This window comes from Eptesicus fuscus, chromosome 4, assembly GCF_027574615.1.
Source record: "Eptesicus fuscus isolate TK198812 chromosome 4, DD_ASM_mEF_20220401, whole genome shotgun sequence".
In the NCBI taxonomy this organism is placed as follows: domain Eukaryota; kingdom Metazoa; phylum Chordata; class Mammalia; order Chiroptera; family Vespertilionidae; genus Eptesicus; species Eptesicus fuscus.
Genome location: NC_072476.1, coordinates 53,930,962 through 53,956,757, shown reverse-complemented (window position 1 = coordinate 53,956,757; position 25,796 = coordinate 53,930,962). Strand labels below are relative to the sequence as shown.

The 25,796-nt window shown below is 38.2% G+C and overlaps 3 protein-coding genes across 3 annotated transcripts in view; 2 read left to right on the top strand and 1 right to left on the bottom strand.

Annotated features, from left to right (window-relative positions):
• Window positions 1-376: 376 nt before the first annotated feature.
• GIN1 (gypsy retrotransposon integrase 1) lies at window positions 377-22,858 on the bottom strand. Its single transcript, XM_054715023.1, has 8 exons — window positions 22,808-22,858; window positions 17,377-17,522; window positions 15,186-15,379; window positions 13,123-13,425; window positions 9,468-9,659; window positions 9,194-9,370; window positions 8,395-8,680; window positions 377-1,038 (listed from the first exon to the last, which is right to left on the bottom strand). The coding sequence occupies exons 1-8, from the start codon at window positions 22,852-22,854 to the stop codon at window positions 764-766; spliced, it is 1,620 nt and encodes a 539-aa protein (XP_054570998.1). The 5' UTR covers window positions 22,855-22,858; the 3' UTR covers window positions 377-763.
• A 1,342-nt stretch (window positions 22,859-24,200) lies between these two features.
• LOC129148755 (uncharacterized) lies at window positions 24,201-25,398 on the top strand. The gene is made up of 3 exons (XM_054714333.1): window positions 24,201-24,317; window positions 24,600-24,943; window positions 25,052-25,398. Exons 1-3 carry the CDS (start codon window positions 24,201-24,203, stop codon window positions 25,272-25,274), a joined length of 684 nt encoding a protein of 227 aa, XP_054570308.1. The 3' UTR covers window positions 25,275-25,398.
• PPIP5K2 (diphosphoinositol pentakisphosphate kinase 2) overlaps window positions 24,234-25,796 on the top strand; it is a 66,081-nt gene continuing 64,518 nt past the window's right edge. The window contains exon 1 of the mRNA XM_028149791.2: window positions 24,234-24,608. The gene's annotated coding sequence lies outside the window, so the exon portion shown is untranslated. The remainder of the gene's footprint in view (window positions 24,609-25,796) is intronic.

The window sequence follows — 25,796 nt, the reverse complement described above, 5'->3', positions numbered from 1 at the left end:
ACCCATTAAATAACTAAATATTTTCCTACAATATTGTTTCTAAAAATTTTTTTTTGGCTAATCCTCACTCAAGAATATTTTCCCATTGATTTTCAGAAAGAGTGGAAGGGAGAGAGAGAGAGAAGCATGTATGTGAGAGAGACACATCGACTGGCTGCCTCCGCACACACTTCGACCAGAGCTGGGGATTGGAGCCGGGAATCGAGCCTACAACAGAGGTACATACCCTTGACTGGAATTAAATCGACCCTTCAATCCACAGGCCAACACTCTTTCCACTGAGCCATGCTGGCTAGGGCCCTACAATATTGTTTTTAGATGTTCCAGTGACACAGAGAGAAATTTTACTTAATTCATTGTTATGATTGAATAAATATTTATTAATCCCATTCAAGGTAGTTCAAATTTATTTTTTTAAGAAATATTTTTTAAAAATTAAAAGTGGAAACATGGTACCATATCAAAAGATCTGAAAGTTTTGAGCCGAAATTTACTTCACTTTCTAAGAAACAAGCATTACCTGTTGTTGTTTTTAGAAAAAGTGAATTTTATATATTATTTGCTTTCTTTGCCCTTATATATATGCACTAACATTCAAAAGGTACAACTTTAGATCAATAAATAGTTATAAAATAAATGTTCAGAATTTAGTTATTAAGAGTGTGTCCAGACACTTCTATACAACCTTTTTCAATGGAAAAAATATCAAGTTTCAAGGAGTTATATATTCTTAACAAGCACTATAAATAAATTTTGGCATTTACTAACTTAAGTACTCAAGGACTTGGTTTGAAGAGTCCAACAAACTGAATGTCTGCTTTTCAAGATTACTATTATCTTCTATTAACGGAGAGATTTTAGTGTTTCTATATTCTAATAGTTCACCATCCTTGCTTGATGTCAATAGTTCATTATCGGCTACACCAATAGTTGCGTCTTCTACCAGAATACTGGCTTGGTATGCTCCAACTGGAATTTCAGGCATTCCAATGTAGTCATGATCTGCCACTACTGAACTTTGTAAGAGATAAAGGCTGTCTGAAAGAAGAAACATAAGTTTGCCTTTTAGAATTATAATTAAACATCACTTCAAATTAAACAATGCTAAATGAAGAACAAAATCCCAAGTAATAAGAATTAACTAGCAAGATTAACTTTCATTGGATTCTCCTACCCACTAAACATTCCAGAGAATGAATAAAATAATATATGAATTTGAAAGTTTATATATATTGAAATAGTTACCACTTTTATATGTTAGAAATGCATTTATAGATCTTGAGCTTAAGTACTTACTAGTTATATTAGAATTGGTAACAAATGGACTTTACCAAACTTATTTGTTAGAAGAGAGGTTCTATATATATGATACACACTCTATATATGTGATACACACACACACACACACACACACACGCACACACACACACACACACACACTTTTTCTTTTAAACTAGAGGCCCAGTGCATGGATTCATGCACCAGTGGGGTCCCTTGCCTGGCCTGTGCCCTCTCGCAATCCGGAACTCCTTGGGGAAGGTCAGACTGCCAGTTTTGGCCCAGCCCCCGCTGGCCAGGCTAAGGGACCCCACCGGTGCACAAATCCATGCACCAGGCCTCTAGTATGCATAAAGGATCTTTGGTTAATCTCTGCCTTCCCCCCTTTTCTCTGAGATTCATCAGTGTGTTCAGTGTTTCCGTGCATTGAGCGTCTGCCCCCGGGTGATCAGTCTGCATCATAGCTACCAGTCAAATAATCGCTTAGGCTTTTATATATATAGATAAGTAACTTATTGTAATAAGGATTATATTCAGCAAATTCTACACAAATGTAATAGAAAACTACTCTGGAGATTTCAAGCCTTGTTTATGTAGGGGAAAAAACACAATATTCTCATTCATTCAGAAAGGTCAAATATGTTTAACTCCTACGATGGTCTGTCTGCTGGAGCCAATAGAAATGCTCTTTAACTTCAAAAAAAGATTACAAAAAATTACCAGAACAGTGACTCTTGAAACCTTAAGAACATATTGAAATAATATTTTAGATACACTAGGTTATATAAGAAATATTATTAAAATTATTTTCATCTATTTGTACTTTTTAAATGTGAATACTAGAAAATTTAAAATTACATATTGCATATTTCTTGCATTGTATATCTATTGGATGGTACTGATCTAGAATTCTGAGTTAGGGATATAAAAAAGAACAAGATAAGTCCTGTCTTCATTATAGAGAGATAAACATTTTAAAAATATATTTTTATTGATTTCAGAGAGGAAGGGAGGGGAAGAGATAGAAATATCAATGATGAGAGAGAATCATTGATTGGCTGTGCACCCCCACTGGGGATTGAGCCCACAACCCGGGCCTTGACCTCCTGATTCACTGGTCGGTGCTCAACCATTGAGCGATGCTGGGTAGGCTAAACAAACATTTTTAAAGGACTTTTCTACTCAGTCCCATTACACAAGAGACTAAGTATTTTTCTTTCCTCAATATATTGACTTAGTTATGTCTGATGAAAGCAATATTTCAGTTTTTGCAGTTTTAAGGAGTAAAAAATAAGTTTAAGCAGCAAATTATTTTTAGGCTTTTTCAGGTTTATTTGTGTTCATATTACCCTTTCTAAAGTATTTATTTATTTATGTGTTTTAATTCATTTTTAAGTTATAGTTGACATACAATATTATATTAGTTTCAGGTGTACATCCCAGTGATTAGATATTAATAACTTACTAACTAATCACCCCAATAAACCTTGTACCCATTTGATACCATACACAGTTATTTATGAAATATTATTGACTATATTCCCTATGCTGAAGTTTACACCCCCATAACTATTCTGTAAAAAAAAAAATTTAAATATTCTTAAGGAGAAAAATAAATTAAAGTCAAAGCCTCAGAGACGTCTGAGTGATTTGGATTAATATATTTTTTCAAATAGAAAGAAAAGTATAGGGTTTCAAAATACTTAATTTTCTTATTCAGAAGAGAGGTGACTTGACTATTCCTATACACTGAGTGGCCAGGTTATTATGATCTCTGAACGCATAATAATCTGGCCACTCAGTGTGTGTGTGTGTGTGTGTGTGTGTGTGTGTGTGTGTGTGTGTGTGTGTGTATTAGAGGCCTGGTGCATTAATTCGTGCATGGGTGGGGTCCGGCCAGCTTGGCCAGGGAGGGGACATGGGCGGTTGGCTGGCCTGCCTGCTGGTCGAACTCCTGGTCAAGGGGACAATTTGCATATTAGCCTTTTATTATATAGGATATACACTGAGTGGCCAGATTATTATGCATTCAGAGATCAAAATAATCTGGCCACTCAGTGTATATGGCCTGATAATCCTAAAACCATTAGAATGTGTTGCCATACTCATCTTCTCATGATAAAATAACAATAATTTGATAGTTATTGTTATAATACAATAGTTGTTGTTGTAATAAATAACCAATACTAACAACAGAGAACTGAATGACTGAGTTCAGATTATATACGTAAAAGGCCAAAGGGAGGCTCTTTGCATAAACTATATTAAATAAAGTCAAGATCATGGGCTTGATAATATAGAGGCTAAGCTCTGTTTTGTTTCATGGGTGTAGTCCATATTGTGGTGGGCAGAAGAATGGGCCACTAAAGATCTCCATGTACTAATCTCTGGAATGTGTGAATATGTTACCTTACATGGCAAAGATGAACTAGAATAGTGATGGAATTAAAGTTACTAACAAGCTTATGTTAAAATGGGGAGTTTATCCTGAATTATCTGGTTAGGCCCAAAAACTATGGTTCTTAAATGTGGAAGATAGAAGGCTGGAGTTATGTGATGTGAAAAGGACCACCTGCCATTGCTGGCTTTGAAGACAGAGGAAGAGGGCCACAAGCCAAGCAGTATAGGTAGCCTCTAGAAGGTGAAAAAGGCAAGGAAACAGGTTCTTGTCTAGAGCCTACAGAAGGGAACAGAGCCCTGACAATGACTTGATTTTACTAGTAGCCCAGTGAGACTTAGGTTGGACCTTCTAAGCTACTGAACTGAAAGGTAATAAACTGGTATTGTTTTTTTGTGTGTTTTTTTAAATATATTTTTTGACTTTTTACAGAGAGGAAGGGAGAAGGATAGAGAGCTAGAAACATCGATGAGAGAGAAACATCGATCAGCTGCCTCCTGCACACCCCCTACTGGGGCTGTGCCCGCAACCAAGGTACATGCCCTTGACCGGAATCCAACCTGGGGCCCCTCAGTCCACAGACCGACGCTCTATCCACTGAGCCAAACCGGTTTCGGCCTGGTATTGTTTTAAGCCACTAAAATTGTGACTTAAACGCTTCCTAAATTTGTTCAGCAGCAATAGGAAACAACATATAATGAAAACCATTTTACAAATTGTGAAGGGCCATCACACTATATCTTTTGAGGGAGGCAAACACAATCTATCACAATAACTCCTATCCAAAACAAAACAAACAAATGAAACTATTTAAAATCTATGATGGATAAAACAAGGTTCAATAACATTTTTAATTTCAAAGGGGAACATTATGATTATAAAGAGACACTATGGTATATCATTAAATTTCTTGTTAAAATAATTAATCTTGAAAAGATGCCTGTCATTGGACTAGAGAGACAAAATGACAAATAGGACTTGCTAAAATAATAATGAGAAACATTGTAGACATAGTACAGAATGTACTCTCTCTACACCATGTTCTGGATAAGAATGGATAAGAAGTTGGCATCAGAAGCATATCTGCTTTGGACAGTGAGCCTTTAATACAAAAATCTCAAGGCTGGTAAAAGTAGCAATGACAGGTACAGACAAATTCATAGTTCTTTTGGCTATAGCTCATCCAAATTTATGTCAAATAAAAGAATGGGGTGCTTATTCAAAGACATTTTGTTTGCTTTAAATTTAGTTCAAGACTCTTTAAAATCAGCTTCTGAGGTGAAGATTTTCAGGAAAATATGTGATATTGAAGAAAAGATTGCAGATATCACATTACAGTTAAACCTCATTTCTGGAACATCTCCCACCTCCAACAATTCGGTTCTAGATCAACGGTTCACTGAGAAAAAATGTCTCAGTTGTCAATCAAAACTTCAGTTTCAGACCTGACAACCCTTTCATACTGATACCTCAGCATGTCAAAAAGCGTCTCTCGGGCAACAAAGGACAGAATGCTTTGTTGCTGTGGAAATCAAATGATTAGCACAATTTTAAAACATAAAGAGACCATCAAGAGTGCTAATATTCCCTAGCCAGTTTGGTTCAGTGGATAGAGCACTTGTGAGAGGACTGAAGGGTCCTGGTTCCATTCAGGTCAAGGGGACATCCCTTGTTGCAGGCTCTCCTGGTCGGGTGTGGGAGGCAACCAATCAATGTGTTCTCACATCAATGTTTCTCTCTCCCTCTGACTCTAGTCCTTTCCTTCCACTCTCTCTAAAAACCAGTGGAAAAATATCCTCTGGTGAGGATAAACAAACAAAAAGGAGTGCTAATGTTGCTAAGGGTGTGAAAACAGCCTTAAAACAATCACAGGCAATTGGACAGGTAGGAAAACTGTTGCTAACTGGATAAACAAAAAGCAGTTAGCCAGTGATAGCATTCCAGAGGCAGTGATACATTGAAAAATTCATTTAAGGCCCTAGCTAGAGAGTGGGCCCTTGGACCAAAGGGTCCAATCAATGTGTGTGTCTCTCTCTGTCTCTTCCCCTGCCCCCCTCCCTTCCACTCTGTCTAAAAATTAATTGAAAAAATATACTTTGGTGAGGATTTTTTAAAAATAAAAAAATTAAGGCTATTAGGGGATGGTTCAATGAATTTAGGAAGCGTTTATTTATAGATTAAATAGTACATTAGACAGGCACTATATGTAAGAAGGGTTAAAACAGGGAATCATTTAGGGGTCTGGAATGGATTAATTCAATTTACATTATTTCTAATGGAATAAAAGGATTCAAGTTTTCAAACAAACCGCTCCTCAAACAGCCTTCTGGAATGAATTAAGTTTGAGAACTGAAGTTCCACTGTATTTTGAATTGCTGCAAATAAGAGAAACATAAAAAGGACCAAACAGTAATCACGAACCAGATTCCAAGATGGCCAGATCAACACTTTCTTGGTTAACAAGAAAAACAAATTTACCCACCAATCTCAGGTTTCTTATGTGTACACTAGTACTAGAATTGCAACTTTATTTATATACTGGAAAAAGTATCTGCAGAGAATTCAAGCAAGCAGCAAAGAGTATATAGCCTCTGTTTAGAAACTGTTATACATAATTGGATTCTGAAATATCCAGGAGTAGCAAAATGTTTGGCTTGTTTCTTTGGCAAGAGCAAATTGCAAAACGTTGGAACAGATCCTGAAACAGGAATACCTTAAATATAAATTTTGTATTAATGAGGTTAACACATTAGAAAGAAGCTGAACGTCAAAGATTAAGAAGAAAATCATGCTAAAGAAGAAAGGACATGTACCTGCATAAACTTTTCCTACAGAAGGGAGAAATCATAAAGGGTAGCTCAGAATTAAGTAACTCAAGAAATAAAGTGCTTATCTTCTAACAAAGAGAATGAAGGTACCATGAGCTTTCAGAATTCAAATAGTTCAAGATAAGATTACTAATAGAGCAACTGGGTCTGTCACAAGCAGATGGAAAGGCACTAAGAGCTTCTAATGAGAGCTGTGACCCAGATCAGAACCACAATTGAGCTATTACTGAGCAAACAGACTGCAAGGGCTTCATCTATCTATACTAATAAAAGGGTAATATGCTAATTAGACTGGGTCGACCAGCCATCTTCTGGACGTCCGACTTCCTTCTGGACCAAGCCATGGTGGTGGGGGCCAAGGCAGAGAGGGCAGTTAGGGGCTATCAGGCCAGCAGGGGAGGGCAGTTGGGGGCAACCAGGCTGGCAGGGGAGGGCAGTTGGGGGTGAGATCAGGCAGGCAGGGGAGGTCTGTTAGGGGTGATCACGCAGGCAGAGGCAGTTGGGGGCGAGATCAGGCCGGCAGGAGAGAGCAATTGGGGGCAAGATCAGGCTGGCAGGGGAGGGCAGTTAGGGGTGATCAGGCAGGCAGGCAGAGGCAGTTGGGGGTGATCAGGCAGGCAGGCAGGTGAGCAGTTAGGAGCCAGTGGTCCCAGAGTGTGAGAGGGATGTCCGACTGCCAGGATCTTCAACTAAACTGGCAGTCGGACATCCCCTAAGGGGTCCCCATCTGGAGAGGGTGCAGGCTGGGCTGAGGGAACCCCACACCCCGCCCCCCCTGCACAAATTTCGTGCACCAGGCCACTAGTATATATATAAAAGCCAAGCGACTGGAATGCTGGGACGACTATAACAACTGGTCACTATGATGCCCACTGCAGCCGGCCAACCTCCTGCAGCCCCTCCCCCCAGCTATCCCTACCCCCCGTCGCCTCTCCCCCCAAATTGGGGGAGGTGGCCAGCTGGACCCCCCACCCATGCACAAATTCATGCATTGGGCCTCTAGTGTCCTATAAAGTGTAGGTTATCTGGTGCTCTTCTAATTATTATTAAGACAGTTAAAGAACTCAGCTATTTATACAGATGAAAACTATACTAAATTATATCTTCCATAAATTGTTATTCATATTCAAATAATATTGATGCTTTATCTTTCTTTATGGAAAAGGCAAAGTTAAGTGGCTAAGGTACCAATGAACTCCTTCTCAGTTATCCACCCCAGAGAAACTCTAGGGAGCAGATACCCTAGGACAAAACAAAAGTCTCACAAAAGTGGGATTTAATCTGAAAGCCATAGCAAAATGTCATTTAGCTCTAGTCTATGAAAGAAAGGGTTAAAGAAATCAGGATATCTTGACTGCTCAGTACCATATTTGGGGGAAAGTATAATTTTGTTTAGGGTGTTATCACCTCTTCTTATAGCACCTTATAACATTCTGAGTACACCCCATTCTGCCCCCTCCCCCATACCCACCTGACTATGATGCAATGTTAAAAACTAATCACATTTAAGTCCTCTAATAAATTTATCTCACAACAGGATTTGGGACAGTATATTTGTTTTTGGCATTATCTTAGTTGCTGTTTTTTCATGCTAAAATGAGAAAGTTGCTCATAAAATACTGAATATGAAACTAGAGAACACATAATTCTTCCGTGAATTGGCTCAGTATCTCTCACATGAACAATGGGAAGTGTGAGAAGCACACTAGCAATCAAAATAAAATCTCTTTTAAGCCTGATGGTTCCAAAAGAGATATTCTAATAAAACAGAACTACCTAGGATCTAAAACTATACCAAGTTTTATAAAAATGAAAATGTGTGGCGTTTTATTTTTAACTTCTCTCCTCATTCAAAGAAAGTAAAAGTATAGAGAAGTGACAGATATTTACCTTGTTCACTGGATTCTCTTACATAGGGCTTAAGGTGAGACATTTTGATAGGTCTTTTAAGCCTAGTCCCAGTGTTGTCTCTCAGAACAGCACATCCACTTTCTGTAATATAGTCTATGACACAAGGACCAACCCATTCCGACTGGAAACGACCATCCTTCCACCAGTTTTTCCTTTGCCTTAAAACTTCATGACCCACTTTTAGATGAAATGGATTTAACTGCTTTGGTTTCTTTTTAACAATGATTTTGTTTTTATGTGTTTCATCAACAGTGTTATTCTCCATCTACAAGTATGGGGCAGGGGAAAAGAGAAAGAGAACAAAGGGGATGAAAGAGCTATAGCTTCTTGAAGGTAAATGCAGATAATACTATAAATTATTAATTATTAAGATGCTACTTTAAAGTTAGGTATGAATCCTACTTAATCCTTAAAATAATATTTGAAAGTCAGCATTACCCCAACTTTACAAACAAAGTAAACTGCAGTAGATTAAGTAATTTGCCCGTCAAACAACTGGAAAGCAGTAAAATGAGGGATTTGAATTCTGCTCTACATGATTCCAAAATGCATGGTTTTTCTATAAATGTCTTTCAGAATTTCATAGCTAGTAAGAACCATGTTTAATTAAGACAAGCAGAATTTGGTGGGAAAAGAATTTGGTTTAAGGATGTATCAGATGTGTGTGTGTGTGTGTGTGTGTGTGTGTGTGTGTGTGTGTGTGTGTGTATGCTACGGAATTTTAAAATATCACTTTATAGATTTTTCTGTTATAGAGTTTTCTATTAAATAGAATCACCTGGCTCACTGAAGTTGTCTTATTCTCCATTATTTTATCAGCTTCTTTAATTGCACTTAGAATTTTGGCAAACATACTTGTATCATCACCATCCACTTGGTGGAGAACATCTGAAGTCTCAGGCATATAAGGATTTCGATTAAACATTTGAAAGTATGGCATATTTTTAGTAGGCTCCTGTTTTAAGTAAAATAAACAATAATTTACAATAAAACACTTATTTGGCAAGGAATACTCATAACTTAAAAGTATAGAATTACAAAAAGGGACATACCAAGTGAGTTACATTGAAGGCAAATGAGACAGCTGACAGGTGCTCATCCCAGTTGTTTGGGTGGTCAGCACAGTGTTTGGAAAGAAATGTTTTGATGGTGCTGGGTATACCTTCAGTCTGGTTAACAGCTTGAGAGGCATGAGAAATTACAATTTGCTTCATGCCAAACAATCCACACAGTTCAACATTGATCTGAAAAATATATAAAACAAAGCTGACTTTAAAATTTTATTTTATTTTCCCTTGATTAAAAGGTTTCAAAAGAAATTGAAACTTGCCTTTTGCATTGACCATGGCCATTTTATATAAAAACATGTTTCTTATTTAAAATAGTAATTATCATTTATTGAGTCCTATGTGCTGATCAACGGACTAGATGCTTTATACTGTTGTCATTATACGTTACGACAATCATATAAGGTAATATTAATCCCATTTTAAAGGTAAGAAGCTGGAGCTTTGGTAAGTTTAGTGCCTTGGTAGGCACACACATACATCAAGGAAGTGGAAGAACAGAATTTAACATCAACTCTGAGTACAAATAACATTTTAATTCAGTAGATAGTTTCTAAAAAACACTAGTCACATAATCCAATTATCAGCTATATGACCTTGGCCAACTCACCAAACCTCTGTGTACTCGGTTTCCTCATCTGTAAAATCAGGAAAATCCTACACAGGATTCTTTTGAGGATTAAATGAGTAAATGTAAAGACTTAAAACAGTTCTTGGCAATTTATAACTCTTAATGTTACTATTATTGTTGTTGTAATGTACACGACCTAAAAGAAGTCAGAATGAGTTTAAAGCCCTGGCCAGTGTGTCTGAGTGGGTTGGGTGTCATCCTGTGCACCTAAAGGTTGCCTGTTTGATTCTCAGTCATGGCACATGCTTGGGGTTGCAGGCTCCATCCCAGTAGGGGGAGTGCAGGAGGCACTGATTGATGCTTCACTCTAACATCAATATTTCTCTCTCTCTCCCTCTCCCTTCCTCTCTCTAAAAAGAAAATCAATAAAAAATCTTTTTTAAAAGTTACAAAGTGCAATTGTTGGGCTTTTAAGAGTTGTTGGGTGGACTAAGCTGGTACTAGCTTTTTTTTTTTTTTTTTGTCCATTACCTTTCCCCTCTTTCTGACTAAAATGTAGACTTTATGGCATGGGCTCTGGCAGCCATACTGGAAGCACAAGCTTGACAGTCACCTCTTAAAGATGGTGGAACAGTAAGCTAGAAGCATTAGTTCCCAATGACATTCAGAGTTACCCTTCCAACCTGGGCCTTCTTTTACCTAAATTTATATACTGGGAGGAGGAGAAGTGTTGTGTTACTTGCAGCTGAATAAAATTTCTAGCTAATATACTATGTACTAGTAAGCTATCTCCTTTTAATTAAAAAATAATTAAAAATAAATCCCAGAGAATAGGTATATTTGGGTAAGCTTCAATCTGGGGTCATATCAGTAGTTTTAAGTGGCACCTGTGGAATAGCTTCAACTTCTTTCTTTCAAGAAACTGCCTAGAAATGATGCAGTGAATCCATTTGTGAGATGCTATCTTGATATCCTTACCCCAATGGCCTTTTTTTCTTCCCATTAAACCAGACATCCCACTAGTGGTTACAATTTTTGTTTTCCATAAGACATATTTCTAAAATTAAAGAAGTAATTTTACATTTGAAAATGTTTATTCTCTTTTCTTCAGAGGCTTAAAAAAATCTATATTTTATTGAAACAATTAGCAAATATTCTAAGCCAAGTTACAGTAGAAACGTGTATTTTCATCCAACTATATGATAAATCTCCCACTTTGTGTACACTGTTCTAATCTTATTACAATACTTTACCAGTGTTTTCTGTATTTGCTGACAAAATAAAACATTTGGTAGTCATTATGCTTTCTTTGTAATATTTAAGCCATTTAAATCACAGCAAAAAGAACACATTTTCCCAATCATGTGTGATTTTAAATTTTTTGTATTATTAAACCTCTTAAAAGAGACTTATAAATATTTACTGTTACTTTTGGTAAAAATTTCAAAGTGCTGGATTGATTATCATGATTTTAAACATGACTGGAAACACTGCTGGTGATTTATATTGGCTTTAGGCTATCATTATTTCATTTCTTGAAGCACTATATGCACTTAAGGTGAGGCTCCTCATTAACAGAGGTAAAAGCAAGTACTTCCAAATAGTGTTCTTTATAATTTTGAATTTTGGGAGCCAATTTCCTATCAGATTGGATTAGTTCATATTTATTTTCATTTCATTAATGTGTCTATGAAAGATCTAATACCACAAGTTAATTAGAAGTGTCAGCTCTATCATTTTCTTGTGGTTGATAGGTGACTGCATTATTGATATTATCATGTTTTATTATAAGAAACTTAAGCCACCTGGCTACTCTGTGATGATTCACTTTGCTGAAAATTACATGATAGCTATAAATTCAATTATTGCTAAAAGCAAGGGACAGGGAACCACTGAAGATTCCTATATATTGAGGATTCTCTTTTTTCAAAAAAATATATTTTATTGATTTTTCACAGAGAGGAAGGGAGAGGGAGAGAGAATTAGAAACATCGATGAGAGAGAAACATCGATCAGCTGCCTCCTGCTCACCGTCTGCTGGGGATGTGCCCGCAACCAAGGTACATGGCCTTGAACAGAAACGAACCTGGGACCATTCAGTCTGCAGGCCGATGCTCTATCCACTGAGCCAAACCAGTCAGGACTCTCACTTTTCTCTTATGATACCTTCACACAATCATTTGCCTTATTGACTCAGGATGCTATTATCAATCTGTCCACATTATTAGTAAAGCTGTATTTCTTTCTTATTAGATAAAAAAGAAATATAAACAGAAGTTCTAATATTGTCATTAAACAAAACAGGGTCTTACATCCCTATTTTGCAGATTACTGCTGTGTCAGTCAAGTTAGGCAAGATTATGTTGCAGTTACAAAACACATTCAAGTTTCCGTGGCTTAATTCAACAGTTTTACTGTTTGCTCATTCAAAGTCAGTTGTAGGTCAGAATGTCTTTCCAAAGCAACTATTCTCCACTAGGTGCCTCAGCAATTCTGGATGAGAGAAATTCCATCACTCTCTACTATAGTAACTGGAATATTCTGTCAATTCTCCAGAGAAAAGAGTAAGATTGGGAGACTGAAGAACTGGGCATGAGTTTTTCACTACCTTGTGCTGTAAAAGTGGCACACATCCATCCACTCAATTTTTTTGGCTAGATCTAGTTACTTGGACTTCTCTACCTGCAAGAGACTAGAAGGAGCCATCTATATCTGAAGACTAGAAGAACTAATTATTGCTGAGCACTAGTAATTTATATGACAAAAGCAACAGATAATTATGCATATTTTAATCACTAAAATTATAAAAGCAATTTGATAATACATATAAACTGAAAAATTAAGAAATAAATCTATAATCTTATTCCTCTTAAAAATAATTCCATGGTTAATCTTATGGGTTTTTATTTTAGTGTTTTAATACCTATTTTTTATATAATTATCTAAGTCAATAAATGAATATGCAATATAGATGTAATAAAATTCTTTACTCAGATTTTTGTTTGTTTGTTTAATCCTCACCTGAGAATATGTTTACTGATTTTAGAGCTTAGACCTCAGCTGTCTTACCTGATGAATGAACTCATCTCTTTGGTCCATTATTATTTTCTGAGGAGGTCCATATAAGAAAAATATATTGATAATAGCTTTAGAAACTTCTGATGCTGAAACATCACATAGAGGCAAAATCACAACCCATTTTGTGAACAAATCTGTCATGATTATAGCATATACATGACGTCTGTTGCTTATATGAAATGGACCCATTAGATCAACAGTAACTATACTCCATGGATTTTCCACCTTGAGGTGCTGTTTAGGTGCTAGAATAACTGTATTTTTTGCCACTTGACAATGATGACAAGCATATACCTGCAAAACAGGCACACAGTGAAGAAAAGACATGTAAATTTTAATACAGTCAACATAATAAAAGCAGTCTTATAAATCTAAAACTTCAATACTTAATAGGTACTTTGTGTATTAAAGAAGAAATTTTTGGATTATTCTAGAATAGAATAAAACCTCCTATTCAAGATAATAAGTAAATATTAGTTGCTATACTATTCAATGACCATCTTAAGAAGTTTTATTCAAATGGAACATAATTCTGGTTTACATTCAATAAATATTTATGAAATGAATAGATCTTAAGACAACTCTGCTATAATTTGAAATCAGTATGTAAATATATAGTAATTTCTTTAAGCAAAATGTTTTTAAAAAATTACCACTCCAGTAAATTAATTCATACATCTACTTCAACAAATATTTATAAAAACATAATTTTATTCAAACAATATTTATAGATACCAAAAATTCCTTTAGGTTCTGGGAAAAGAGAAGGGGCAAAAACAAAAAGTCATGGAGCGTTCATGTGAATGAGATGAGATCAATTGATGAACTTATGGATGGTGTCATTGCTCAACATATTTCTGGAATTCCACTTTGGAAACTAGTTTCAAACCAACTCCTAAACAAAATTTTAAAACAATCTTCTTAAGTTATAGTTACTTTTTCATTGATTATTTTTTAGAGAGAGAAAGGGGGAGGGAGGGAGATGGAGAAAGAAGGGAGAAAGAGAGAGAGAGAGAGATTGATGTATAATTGTTTTTGATCAAAGTTTTTATTTTATAACTTATATACAAATAACCTGGTTATTTCCAAAAATCATATCCATTCTCAAATTTGATAAATATGTCATCAAATGTTTGTAAAGGAATTATGACAGATTCTAAAGGCAAATACAAATGTCCAGGTCTTTGGAATACCTACATAGATTCATAAACTAATAAGTCATAAATGATACTTTTTTAAATGTTGGCTTAATTATTTATGCCTAAAATGACCATCCTTTTGATGTACTATTACAATTATTAAAGGGATCTCATATACATATCAAAGAATTCCTACTATTTGCAAATTGAGTGTACTAGAAAGAATAGAAATCAGTTCATCTACCAGCAAGAATCCCAGAATTTCTGGGTGACTTTTTTATTATAAGAAGTTGAATGTTCTAGTGGGTTATAAAGTTACAAAACTCAGACTAATTTCATTATCTTCACAACTTGACTTTGCATTTAGTTGGTTTTAGGTTTCTACAGTATTTGACATTTTCTATGGCAAGATGAAATGGGCACAAAAGATGATAGCACACATAGGACCTGACTTTTCATGAACATATTCACTTCAAGAATTCACATAAAGATTGGATGACTGCCATCAATGAGGTCATTTAGTTCAAGGAATTTCAACCCCATTTATATTCTGCCTATACAATGGAGATAAATGATGGAAGTCTGGTTCTAAAAAATCTGTCTATATATAATGTTTAAATAATGCTTTGTTCTAGTTCATATTATACTTTAGTGATTTTAAAGAATAATTCTGAAGGAAAATAAAACACCCAAAATGTTTCAGTACAGAAATTACCCACACAAAAGGTACTAAACCATTTGTACACCATAAGTGTCTACAGATGTAAGCAGCGGGCCTTTTTTAATTAAATTCAAAATATCGTGGCAGTTAACTGGTTAATGAAAACTGTTATCCAGAATAAATCTGGAGCAATAATGAATTTTGGATATCTATTACAGTTACATTATTCAAAATATTCTAAATAAAAGCCATACCCACTGTTTGACATCATTGGTCACAGAAGTCCAGTAGTAATTGGATTCCACTAGAGTGAGGGTTCTGGATATGCCATGATGGACTCCAGTTTTGTTTTCATGGCATTCTCTTAGGACTTTCTTCTTTTCTTCTTCTGAAATAATAACCAAACGATTTTGTTTTCTGTCTTTTCCAACATAAAACAACTTTTTATCTGGAATAAATGAGACAAAAATATAATTGCAATTTTTAGAGATCTATATAATTTTAAGATAATCACGGCCTTTTCTTTAAACCATGAGGGTTTTTTAAAAAAAATTAAAAACCTTTTTATCTCTAAGACAGAATATTTGTAATGATGCTAACATACAATCTGAAAGGCTCTCAGCTGTTAGACTTACTAGATATATATGAGGAGCACTAGCTTCTATAACTTTGTATTACTTAACTAGCTTGATCACCAAAGCATGTGAAACTATAGAAGTATGAAATTAACTTTCTATGGGTTACTCAAACTAGAAAAATACTTGCAGACACCTTCTAAAAATGGCAAACTATGTACTGATAAGCCACTTCAGGAACAGAATTTTCTGAAATAGTATTTCATAATAACTCCATTTTTGTAAGCAACCACCTCTCTTAAAATTTTTCTGGATTTGAGTAGGAGGTGGGGTTGTTAAAGCCAGAAAGTGGGAGAACATTAATCTTCAAGATAGTTTGCTTTCCTTTGGAGGATACCTGGCAAGAATCTAGCAGGGAGAGAACCATCGCCTCTCCAGTATAGATGAGGTAACTGTTTGAAATCCAGATTACACCATTAAGTTACTAATATGATTAAGTTACTAATATGATTAATTAAGCACATGCTCAGTGGAACAGTCCTTACTTGAATTTAAGCAACCTGAGGGCAGAAACCTTACTCTCTTATTCATCAATGTATCTCCAAGGCTGAAATATGACCTGCTCATTAGGAACTTTGTAAACATTTTTTACAAAAAATGATTAAATAAATCAATCAATGAATCCTCACTTTAATCTAAGAAGTATGTCTGTTCTTAAGCTTAAGGGAGTTATGTACACAGGGAGAAATGAATAGGTGTTTATTTATTACTAGAGGCCCGGTGCATGAATTCATGCACCAGTGGGGTCCCTCAGCCTGGCCTGTGGGATCAGGCCAAAACCAGCTCTCTGACATCCCCTGAGGGGTCCTAGATTGTGAGAAGCCGCAGTCTAGGCCAAGGGACCACGCAGGTGCATAACTGGGGCTGGGAAGGGACACGGGAGGTTGGCCAGCCAGAGAGAGACCACAGGAGGGCTCCAGGGTGTGTCCGGCCCATCTCACTCAGTCCTGATCAGCCGGACCCCAGCAGCAAGATAACCTACCAGTCGGAGCATCTGCCCTCCGGTGGTCAGTGCACGTCAGAGCAACTGGTCGACCGTCTGCCCCCTGGTTGTCAGTGCACATCATAGTGAGCGGTTGAGCAGCCTTAGCATATTATGCTTTGATTGGTTGAATGGATGACTGGACGACTGGACACTTAGCATATTAGACTTTTATTATATAGAATCATAGAATTTTCTTGACTTTCTTTGAGGAAAGCCTGATTCTGTGCCTCCAGCCAAAATTCTCATTAATAGCACCAACATTCAGTTATCTGGTGACTATACCTCTTACTTATCTCATTCCAAACTTCCCTTCCTCTTTGGAAGAGGGCAAAGAGGCAAAAATTATCATAAACTTTCAATACATATATTCTACTGCCTAATATTTAACCCATTCAGAAATTATTTAATAGCAGTGAAAAGAGGGAACCACAGAAATAAGTATAATAAACAAACAAGTTAACTTTGTCAACATTTTCATATTAAGCATCAAATAAGTTTTTCATTGACAGTAAGTGCTTCAAAATACATCATTAGAGTAGAAACCACCTGAGGGGGAAAAGCAGGCAAGGTTAATTTAGGTATATGTTATTGTTTTTTATCCCAAGGTATAATTTTCTGTCTATAAATTTAAATGCCCTTTTCATGGCCTTCAGTTAACTTCTGTGTGATTTTTATTTTGCTTTTGACTGAGTGGCATCATCAATTCAACTAGTAATTGTTTGGCAACAACCAATTACTACAGAAACTCTCAGGATTCCATAAAGAACACATATGGAGAAGCATCTATATTAACTCTATATTCAAGATTTGGGGCCTTAATTTTACCTTTGAAGACAAATTTTTTTGCAGCTCTTCTTATTCCACTTCTCTCACTCGGTAGTGTAGTTGGATGATATTCACCAGTTCGTTTATAATATGCAATTTGTTTAAGATGAAGTTCACCGTTTTTTCCACTACGTACCATTATGAACCTAGGTAAAAGATATTTAAGATATAATTTAGCCCGGCTAATGTGGCTCAGTGGTTAAGCATCAACCTATGAACCAGGAAGTCAAGGTTGGATTCCCAGTCAGGGCATATGCCTGGGTTGCAGGCTTGATCCCCAGTAGGGGGCGTACAGGAGGCAGCAGATCAAGGATTCTCTCTCATCACTGATGTTTCTATTCTTCTTTTCCTTTCCCTTCCTCTCTCTGAGCTCAATAAAAAAATATATATATATGTATTTAAAATATATAATTTAAATAAGATAATTCAGTTGCTTTTTCAGTTCAGACCCTGTCACACTTCTGCTTTACATATGAATTTAATATTCACAAAATATTACCTGAGAGAGATTACTGTATTGTAGTACAGAAAAGGAACAGTATGATGTATAAGAGCTAAAATATTCAAATGTTATTTTTGAGATATATTATGACAAATTACCTTGTCTCTTTCTACATGGTAAGAAATGTTGACAATTTTCCACATACTGGGGGAAAAAAGGAAATGAAAAAGTATAGTTCAAAGAGTTTTGTTTAAAGTCTCTCAGTACCATTAACTAAAGTGTTACTTATATAGGATGGTTCTGTTATGAGACATTTAAATAAACGATAGGTTATAAAGAGAGAGATTCAGTTTCATATTACTTCTACATATATTTATGGTCATTGAAAAATGCAAAAAAGAACCCTATTCAAATCATTTATGGGAAAGGTATGTTTCGGAAATGTTCATATAATAAGAAGAAAGGAGATAGTTATTCTAGAGGTCATGCACTCTTCTGAACTATACATAAGCTGCTTTTTTGAACAGAAATTATTTTTTATTTTATGCATACCTTCTCTATGTTATAAAGAAAAATCTGGTTGTATAGGCCAAAATAAAGGAAAACTTCTCTATTTTAGTTTTCTTTAAAAAGAAAAATTTTTCTTTCATATTTTCAGTTGAAAGGAATGCGCCTGTGCTGGTTTTCTGTTTGGCACCACCCCCACCCCATTCAGAATCATTTTTGGCTTTTCTCTCTCTGCTGCTGAGCCCTAGGAGACTGACCTTTACAGGCTGCATTTATAGCTTTCTATCCCACAAAGTCCATTCTGCACAAATAAGATGGATTGGGGTGGAAAAACAGAAAGGTCAGTACAGTTAGGGGGCAACTGCATAATTCAGGCAAAAAATGATAAAATTCTGAGTCAAAGCAATATCAGTGGAAATGGACAGATACACTTTTTAAGAATCGTGACTGACTGGATGTGTGAGGGAATAAAATTAAGAGGCTGGGATCATTTCTGAAGTTCTGGCTTAGGGAGAACAATGACAGTATTGAACATGTTGTACTGAGCTCATGGATGGCCTAAGCCTGTAGATGAAGTTAAGGCAATGGAAGAAGGATTTCATGGAAAGGGCACCTAGTAAGAAGAACAGCAGACATACCCTTATCCTTTAACATTCACATGAATGAATACGCTCATCTGTGAATCCTTCCTGACCACATCTATTTCCTCTCAGGCAGAACTGTGCACACCTTCCCTGGTGCACCCACAGTACGTGCACCACTTTCATAAAATCTGCAACACTTGATTCAACTTACTAGTTTATATTCTCTCTCCCAAACACTAGTCTATTGGAAATCCCTCAGCAACATGAGATTAGCCAGAGAAATAGGAAAAAGTCCAGAAGAGCTTCTGTCATAGAAGTCTAGGGAATAAAGAGCAAAGAACAAGAATTAGCTGTAGCGCCTAAAGATGTGCCAGAATTACTACAATCTCATGATGAATCTTTAACAATGAGGAGCTGCTTTTTTTTTTTTTTTTTTTTTTTTTGAGGAGCTGCTGCTTATGGATGAGTAAAGAAAGTGGTTTCTTGAGATGAAACCTATGCTATGAAGATTGTTGCAATGACAACAAAGAATTTCGAATATCATGTAAACTAGTGGATAAAGCAGTGGCAGGATTTGTGAGACTTCTAACGTGGGCAAAATGCTGTCAAACAGCATTGTATGGTACAGAGACATTGTTCATGAAAGGACGAGTTTTCAATGCAGAAAACTTCATTTTTGTCTTTTTTAAGAAACCGCCACAGTCACCCCCAACCTTTAGCAACCACCACCCTAATTAGTCAGCAGGCATCAACATCTAGGCAAGACCCTCAACCAGCAAAAAGATGACTCACTGAAGGCTCAGAGGACGATTAGCACTTTTTAGCAATAAAGTATTTTTTAATTAAGGTAAGTATTTATTTTAGAGAATGTTATTGTGTACTTTATAACAGACTACAGCATAGTGTAAACGTAACTTTTATATGTACTGGGAAAAGAAAAACTTTGCGTGATTCGCTATTATGATATTCACTTTACTGCAGTGGTCTGGAACTGAACCTGCAATATCCAGGGGTTTATCTGTAGTAATCATGACTGTGTAGTACTGGCAAAATGCGAGCCGTTGGCCTATTGAACAGAATAGAGTGTCTAGAAAAAAAGCAACACAGAAATTATAAATTGATTTTTGAAAAAAGCACCAAGGTAATTCAACAGCGAATGAATAATACTCACAAGAAATGTTGCTGGAACAACTAAATAGCAATATAAAAAAAAAAAGACCTCAACTCATATCTTGCACCAACTGTAAAAATTAACCCACTATGGGTCACAGACCAAAAGGTAAAACCTGAAACTATAGAACTTCTAGAATAGGGGTGGGGAACGTCCGGCCCGCAGGCTATATAATGGCCCTGAAAGGCATTAGGGGTGAGTCAATTAAATGTCTGATCAAATATAGTAGGCTCATTTTTAAGTTGATAATTTTGTATGGCCCGGGAATTATGTTATAAATATCCAAATGGTCCATTGGCACATAAAAGCTTCCCCACTCCTGTTCTAGAAGATAACAAAAAAGAAAATCTTTGTGAGTTTAGGTACACAGATATGGGTGGCAAATAATCACATGAAAAGATACTCAGCACCATTATACAATGAAAAATGCAAATTAAACCACAATAAGATACCAGTACATACCCATCAAAATGGCAAAAACAACAACAACTAAGCAAAACAAACCTAACAATACTAAGTATTACCAAGGACGAGAATTGATAGTAAAAGTTACAAAGTGATTTTATAATAAGTAATTTAAATTACAAATAAGGAATAGGTCTTATTAATTCTTAATGCTTACATTGTTTCACACAGTGTTTGGGACACAATGATCATTCAACTATTTGTCAATAAGTAAAGTATTACTTGCATTTCCTAATAGAAGAGTTAGCATTGAATTAAAAGAGACCACATGTTCCAAAGTTCACATTGGGAAAACATTACTTGCATACATGTGGCACTGTTAGTACGGTGTGTCTAAGAAGATAAGGCTTTTAGGAGTCAGCATTTCTAGTGAGTGAGTTACCTAAGCCTTAGTATCCACATTTAGAAAAAGGACATAATACTTATCCCACCTTTTTCACAATTACATGGATCAATGAGATAATGGATTTGAAGTCTTTTACAAATGGTAAATCAATACATAATTACTAGAGGCCTGATGCACGAAATTCGTGCACGGGTAGGGTCCCTAGGCCTGGCCGGCAATCAGCGCCAATCTGTGGGGTGACCGGCAGGGCAATTGGGAGGCCCCCACTGGCAACCGCCTTAGCTGGCCTGGCGCTGCCCACTCACTGACCCCACTGCTGCCGCTGGTCACCTCCCTCTGCAGGGTGACCAGCGGGGCGATCCGGGGGGCCCCCGCTGTCTGGCCTGGGGCCTGCGGGCAGTTCCTGCGTTGAGCATCTACCCCCTGGTGGTCAGTGCGTGTCATAGCGACCGGTCATTCTGCTGTTCGGTCAATTTGTATATTAGGCTTTTATTATATAGGATTGTTTAAATACTTAAGTATTATCATCCATATCAAGCTGTTCAAAGTAAGAGAGAACACTTCTCAAAATCTTTACAAGGAATAAGATTTTAAAACCTCACTTCTTTCTTTAATGGTTGATTAATGTTTTCTGGCAAAGTATATGTTTTACTAACAATGAAACCTAGAAAACTCAACAGTTGCATACTTCACTAGCATAATGAGATTATAGTCTAAAGGGGTTCACAAGCTTATAGTTCTGGAAGTAGACACAGATGACAAGGACAAATAGAAAATGGAAAAGGAAGAAAATCAGTTCACAATAGTAGTGTTTTAAATAGATGGTTAAAAGTTTGCTGCTAATACCTGGTATTTACATACAAGAATAACTTAAAGAACCAGTAGATTTTTTTTTTTCTTTTCAAAGTGTATTCACCATTTGGTCCCTAGAAACCCCTCCGCACTCCCCCTGTGCCTTGGTGGTTGAGCATTGACCTCTGAACCAGGAGGTCAAGGTTTCATTCTATAGGCCTATGTTGGGGGCTGGATCCCCAGTAGGGGGTGTGCAGGAGGCAGCCGATCAATGATTTTCATCATGGATGTTTCTATCTCTCTATCCTCTCCCTCCCTCTCTGGAATAAAAAATATTTATAAAAGAAAATGGCTTTAAGCTGTAATATTCAGAACAAATATACGTAATCTTCCTCTGCCCAAGTATTATTATTTTTTATTGATTTCAGAGAGGAAGGGAGAGAGAGAAACATCAATGATGAGAGAGAATCACTGATTGGCTTCCTCCTGCACGCTCCCTGCTGGGGACTGAGCCCATTACCCAGGCATGTGCCCTTGACCAGAATCGAACCCAGGACCCTTTAGTCTGCGGGCCAACGCTTTACCCACTGAGCCAAACCAGCTAGGGCTGTGCCCAAGTATTATTAAATGAAGGTATCATTTACAAAGGACAATTTAGTGGTTTGAGCAATAAATATGAAGATTCTATTAGGCTTTTTTTGGATTTACTCTGTTTCAGGAATTTTTGTTAAAATAATTGCTTGTGTATTAAAACAAGTAGAAGTAAGAAAAGGTATGGCTCTTCCTTTCCGTCTGGCCGCAGCCATCAGGTAAACCAAGATGGGCGCTTACAAGTACATCCAGGAGCTATGGAGGAAGAAGCAGTCCCATGTAATGCGCTTCCTCCTCCGCTGCCACCCGCCCGACAAAGCGCGCAGGCTGGCCTACAAGGCCAAGCAAGGTTATGTCATGTATCAGGTTCGTGTGCGCCGTGGTGGCCGCAAGGGCCCTGTTCCTAAGGGTGCGACCTCCGGCTAGCCTGTCCATCACGGTGTTAACCAGCTACCATTTGCCCAAGTGTTCGGTCTGTTGCTGAGGAACCAGCAGGACGCCACTGTGGGGCTCTGAGGGTCCTGAAATCTTACTGGGCTGGTGAAGATTCCACGTACACATTCTTTGAGGCTATCCTCATTGATCCATTCCACAAGGCCCTCGGAAGAAATCCTGACACCCAGCGGATCACCAGACCAGTCCACAAGCACAGGGAGCTGTGAGGGCTGACATTTTGGGGAAGGCGCAGTCCTCTCCAGCTCCACCGTTACCGCCAAGGTAAGGAACGTTTGTGAAATTCTTCCCTAATAAGCAATTAGCACAGTCAAAACAAGAAAAAGTCCTGAATGAAGGTGGCTCATGACAACTTCTAGCTTGGCAAGAGGAAATGTCAGTCGTATTTGGCTGAACTTTTTACACTCGATCCCTTGTACAACATCAGGTAAAATCAATGAGTATCTGTGTTAATATTTATTACTTAATTCCTTTAATAATTTTATCTTGTGCGTGCAATAAAGACAGTGAAGCGTCCCTTTAAATAAAATCAGGATTTAACTGTTTCACCAAAGGCAAAACCCATCAAGGCCACCAATTTAAAGCCTCTAAAAGTTGTATGCCTATGCTCCAAATTAAGAACTCAAAATTAGTAATATTTCAATAAGCATGTTAACTTGTGATCAGAATTTTACTTCTTGATTCTTCTATTTTAATTTCTAAAAAAAATGTAAGAGCACAATTTTATGCAGCGTCCAAGACTGGGAAATCTAAATATACCAGACAATTCACTGTAATCTGCGCTTCACTTCAACGCACACATTCGTTTAACAAAAATGTCTTCATCTCCAAATGCATAAAAATGAAGTCACGTGTGACAAATGCATTTCACTTTGAAAATTATTTCTCTAGGTTAGAAACGCCCATTTAAGGAACACCCACAGAGATAAAATGGGTCCTTTTCCTTCAAAACAACGGCACAGGATTCTCCCTGGAGCCAGCGCTTCTCCCCGCACAGGAGCCTTTAATTTGGGGCAGAAGGGTAATACTTCGGGTTAAATGACAGCTATGCTCAAGTCAGGAGGGAGAATTCTTCAATGTCGACCAAGTGCAGCACTCAACTTTTGAACTCACTCGGAGACTCGGACGCTACTTTAAAGGAGCATTTCCAGAGCGTTTTCAAGCGGCTAAATCTGAAAGGCAAGGTCCGGCTAAACTGAGCACACACAGAAAAACGACCATTAAGCAAAACTCGGTTCCACCGAGCAGGCATCTCCCCAGGCCCGAACACGGAAACCGCCCAGTTTCAGTTCTGCCGACGGGACACCGCCAGGCCCTGCCGCCCCAAGGGCGCCTGCGCAACATCCAATTACACCCTTCCTAGGCTAGGCGGTGGGAACGGCTTTGAAATTACTGTCAGGTTACGCCTCGCTTCAAAAATCCATTAGGTATGACAAAGCACACCTGAACGACCACTCACCGAAGTGGTCCTAAATGCAAGCGACAGGATTTAAGCTCCCTCTCGCGACTTATCTGGTGCTGCCGGAAGCGGAACTAGCCGAGTCGTTAAGAGGGGAGGGGCTTATGGGGGTGGAGCTCCGGTCAAAGAAGGTGAGGGCGGAACCTTGGGCTCTTGCGGGGACGTGGTTCTGCCCGGCGAGGTGTCGGAGTGAGACCCGAAGCGGGCGAGGAGGCGTGGCGGAGGCTCTCCGGTGTAGTAGTTCCTTGCGCTCCCTCCATGTGGCTCTTCTGTTACTGAAGAAAGAAGACCCGCGTCCGCGCTGACAGCTGGAGCCTCGGGACCGATACCTCCCCCCCTGCCCTCGGGATTAAAAGGGAAACCGAGACCTGTATGGTGTGGGCCATCTCCAGCCGCTCGCGTGACCACCGCAGCCGTGGCAGGTGAGGGTCCCGAGACCGAAGAAAAACCGAGACGCGGAACCCGCTCGCCCAGGGTTTGCAGCCGGCCGCCGCCGCCGCCGCCGGGCAGTTGCTTTGTCTCCCGCGGAGCTCTGCGGAGCCGGAGCCACGCGCGCCTCGGAGGGCGGGGACCAGAGCGAAGGGCAGCGTGGAGGAGTGACAGCACCGCTCTGCGGGTCGTTTCGCGTTTTCATTTCTCCTCCTCCATTGCTTCCCCTTTTTCATGTCTTGGGTTTGGGATACCAGAGGGTGTCAGCTCAGCAGGGAACAGCCGAGCTTCTCGCCGGTGCTGCAGGCTGCGGTCTGGCTCCACCAAAGTAGGCGGTCTCGAGTTTGGGGACTTAACGTGGGTAGAAATGGCTATTTTTATTTTCATTTTTCCGCCTCTATCCCCCTGCCCATCGCCGCCTCCACCCTCATTTCAGTGCGTGGCAGCTCTCCGGAGTAAGGACTGATGACCGCACCGAATCCGTTGGAGAGGGTTGCATCCTTTGGCGCTTCGAGGAAGCAGGGGCGAGGGCGGTGGCCCTTCGATCTCTGTTGCCGGGTTCTCAACGACTTCCTGGGGGAGTTGCGACCTTTGGAGCCTGCGGGTCACACTCGCCTGGCGTGCTGGAAGGCTTAACTGGAAGTCAGAAGCATGGCTGACTTCATAGCACCTTACCATGGGTGCTCTCCGCTGCGATAGGCTTTTGTTTTACTGTTGAAAAATTCTACAATGAAAAATAAAGTTTTTGTTTCGGGCAGATAAAATAATAAGGATAGCTGACATGAGCTGTGTGCCAAGTGCTTTACATGTTTTCTCCTACACCCCTCAACAATTGCATGAGGCAGATTATTATCCTCATTTTACAGAAGAAGAAACTGAGGCTGAGAGAGGTCGCATAACTTGCCCTAATAAACTACTGCTGCTGTTAAACATTTGAACCTGTGTGGGAAACCAGGTTTTTCAGACTCCAGCCTCTGCATGCTTACTTATTATACTACTATTGTTCTGCCTATATGCTTCATCGCTTCCAGGTTCTTGACTAACCTTTGCAATGGCTGAAAGCATTCATTAAAAAAAAATTTTTTTGGAGTGTCTAACCAAAGACAGACATGATCTCTGTCTTTATGGAGCGTCAGTATTGTGATGCAGAATTCAGTACTTCAGAAAGCGAAATACTGAAC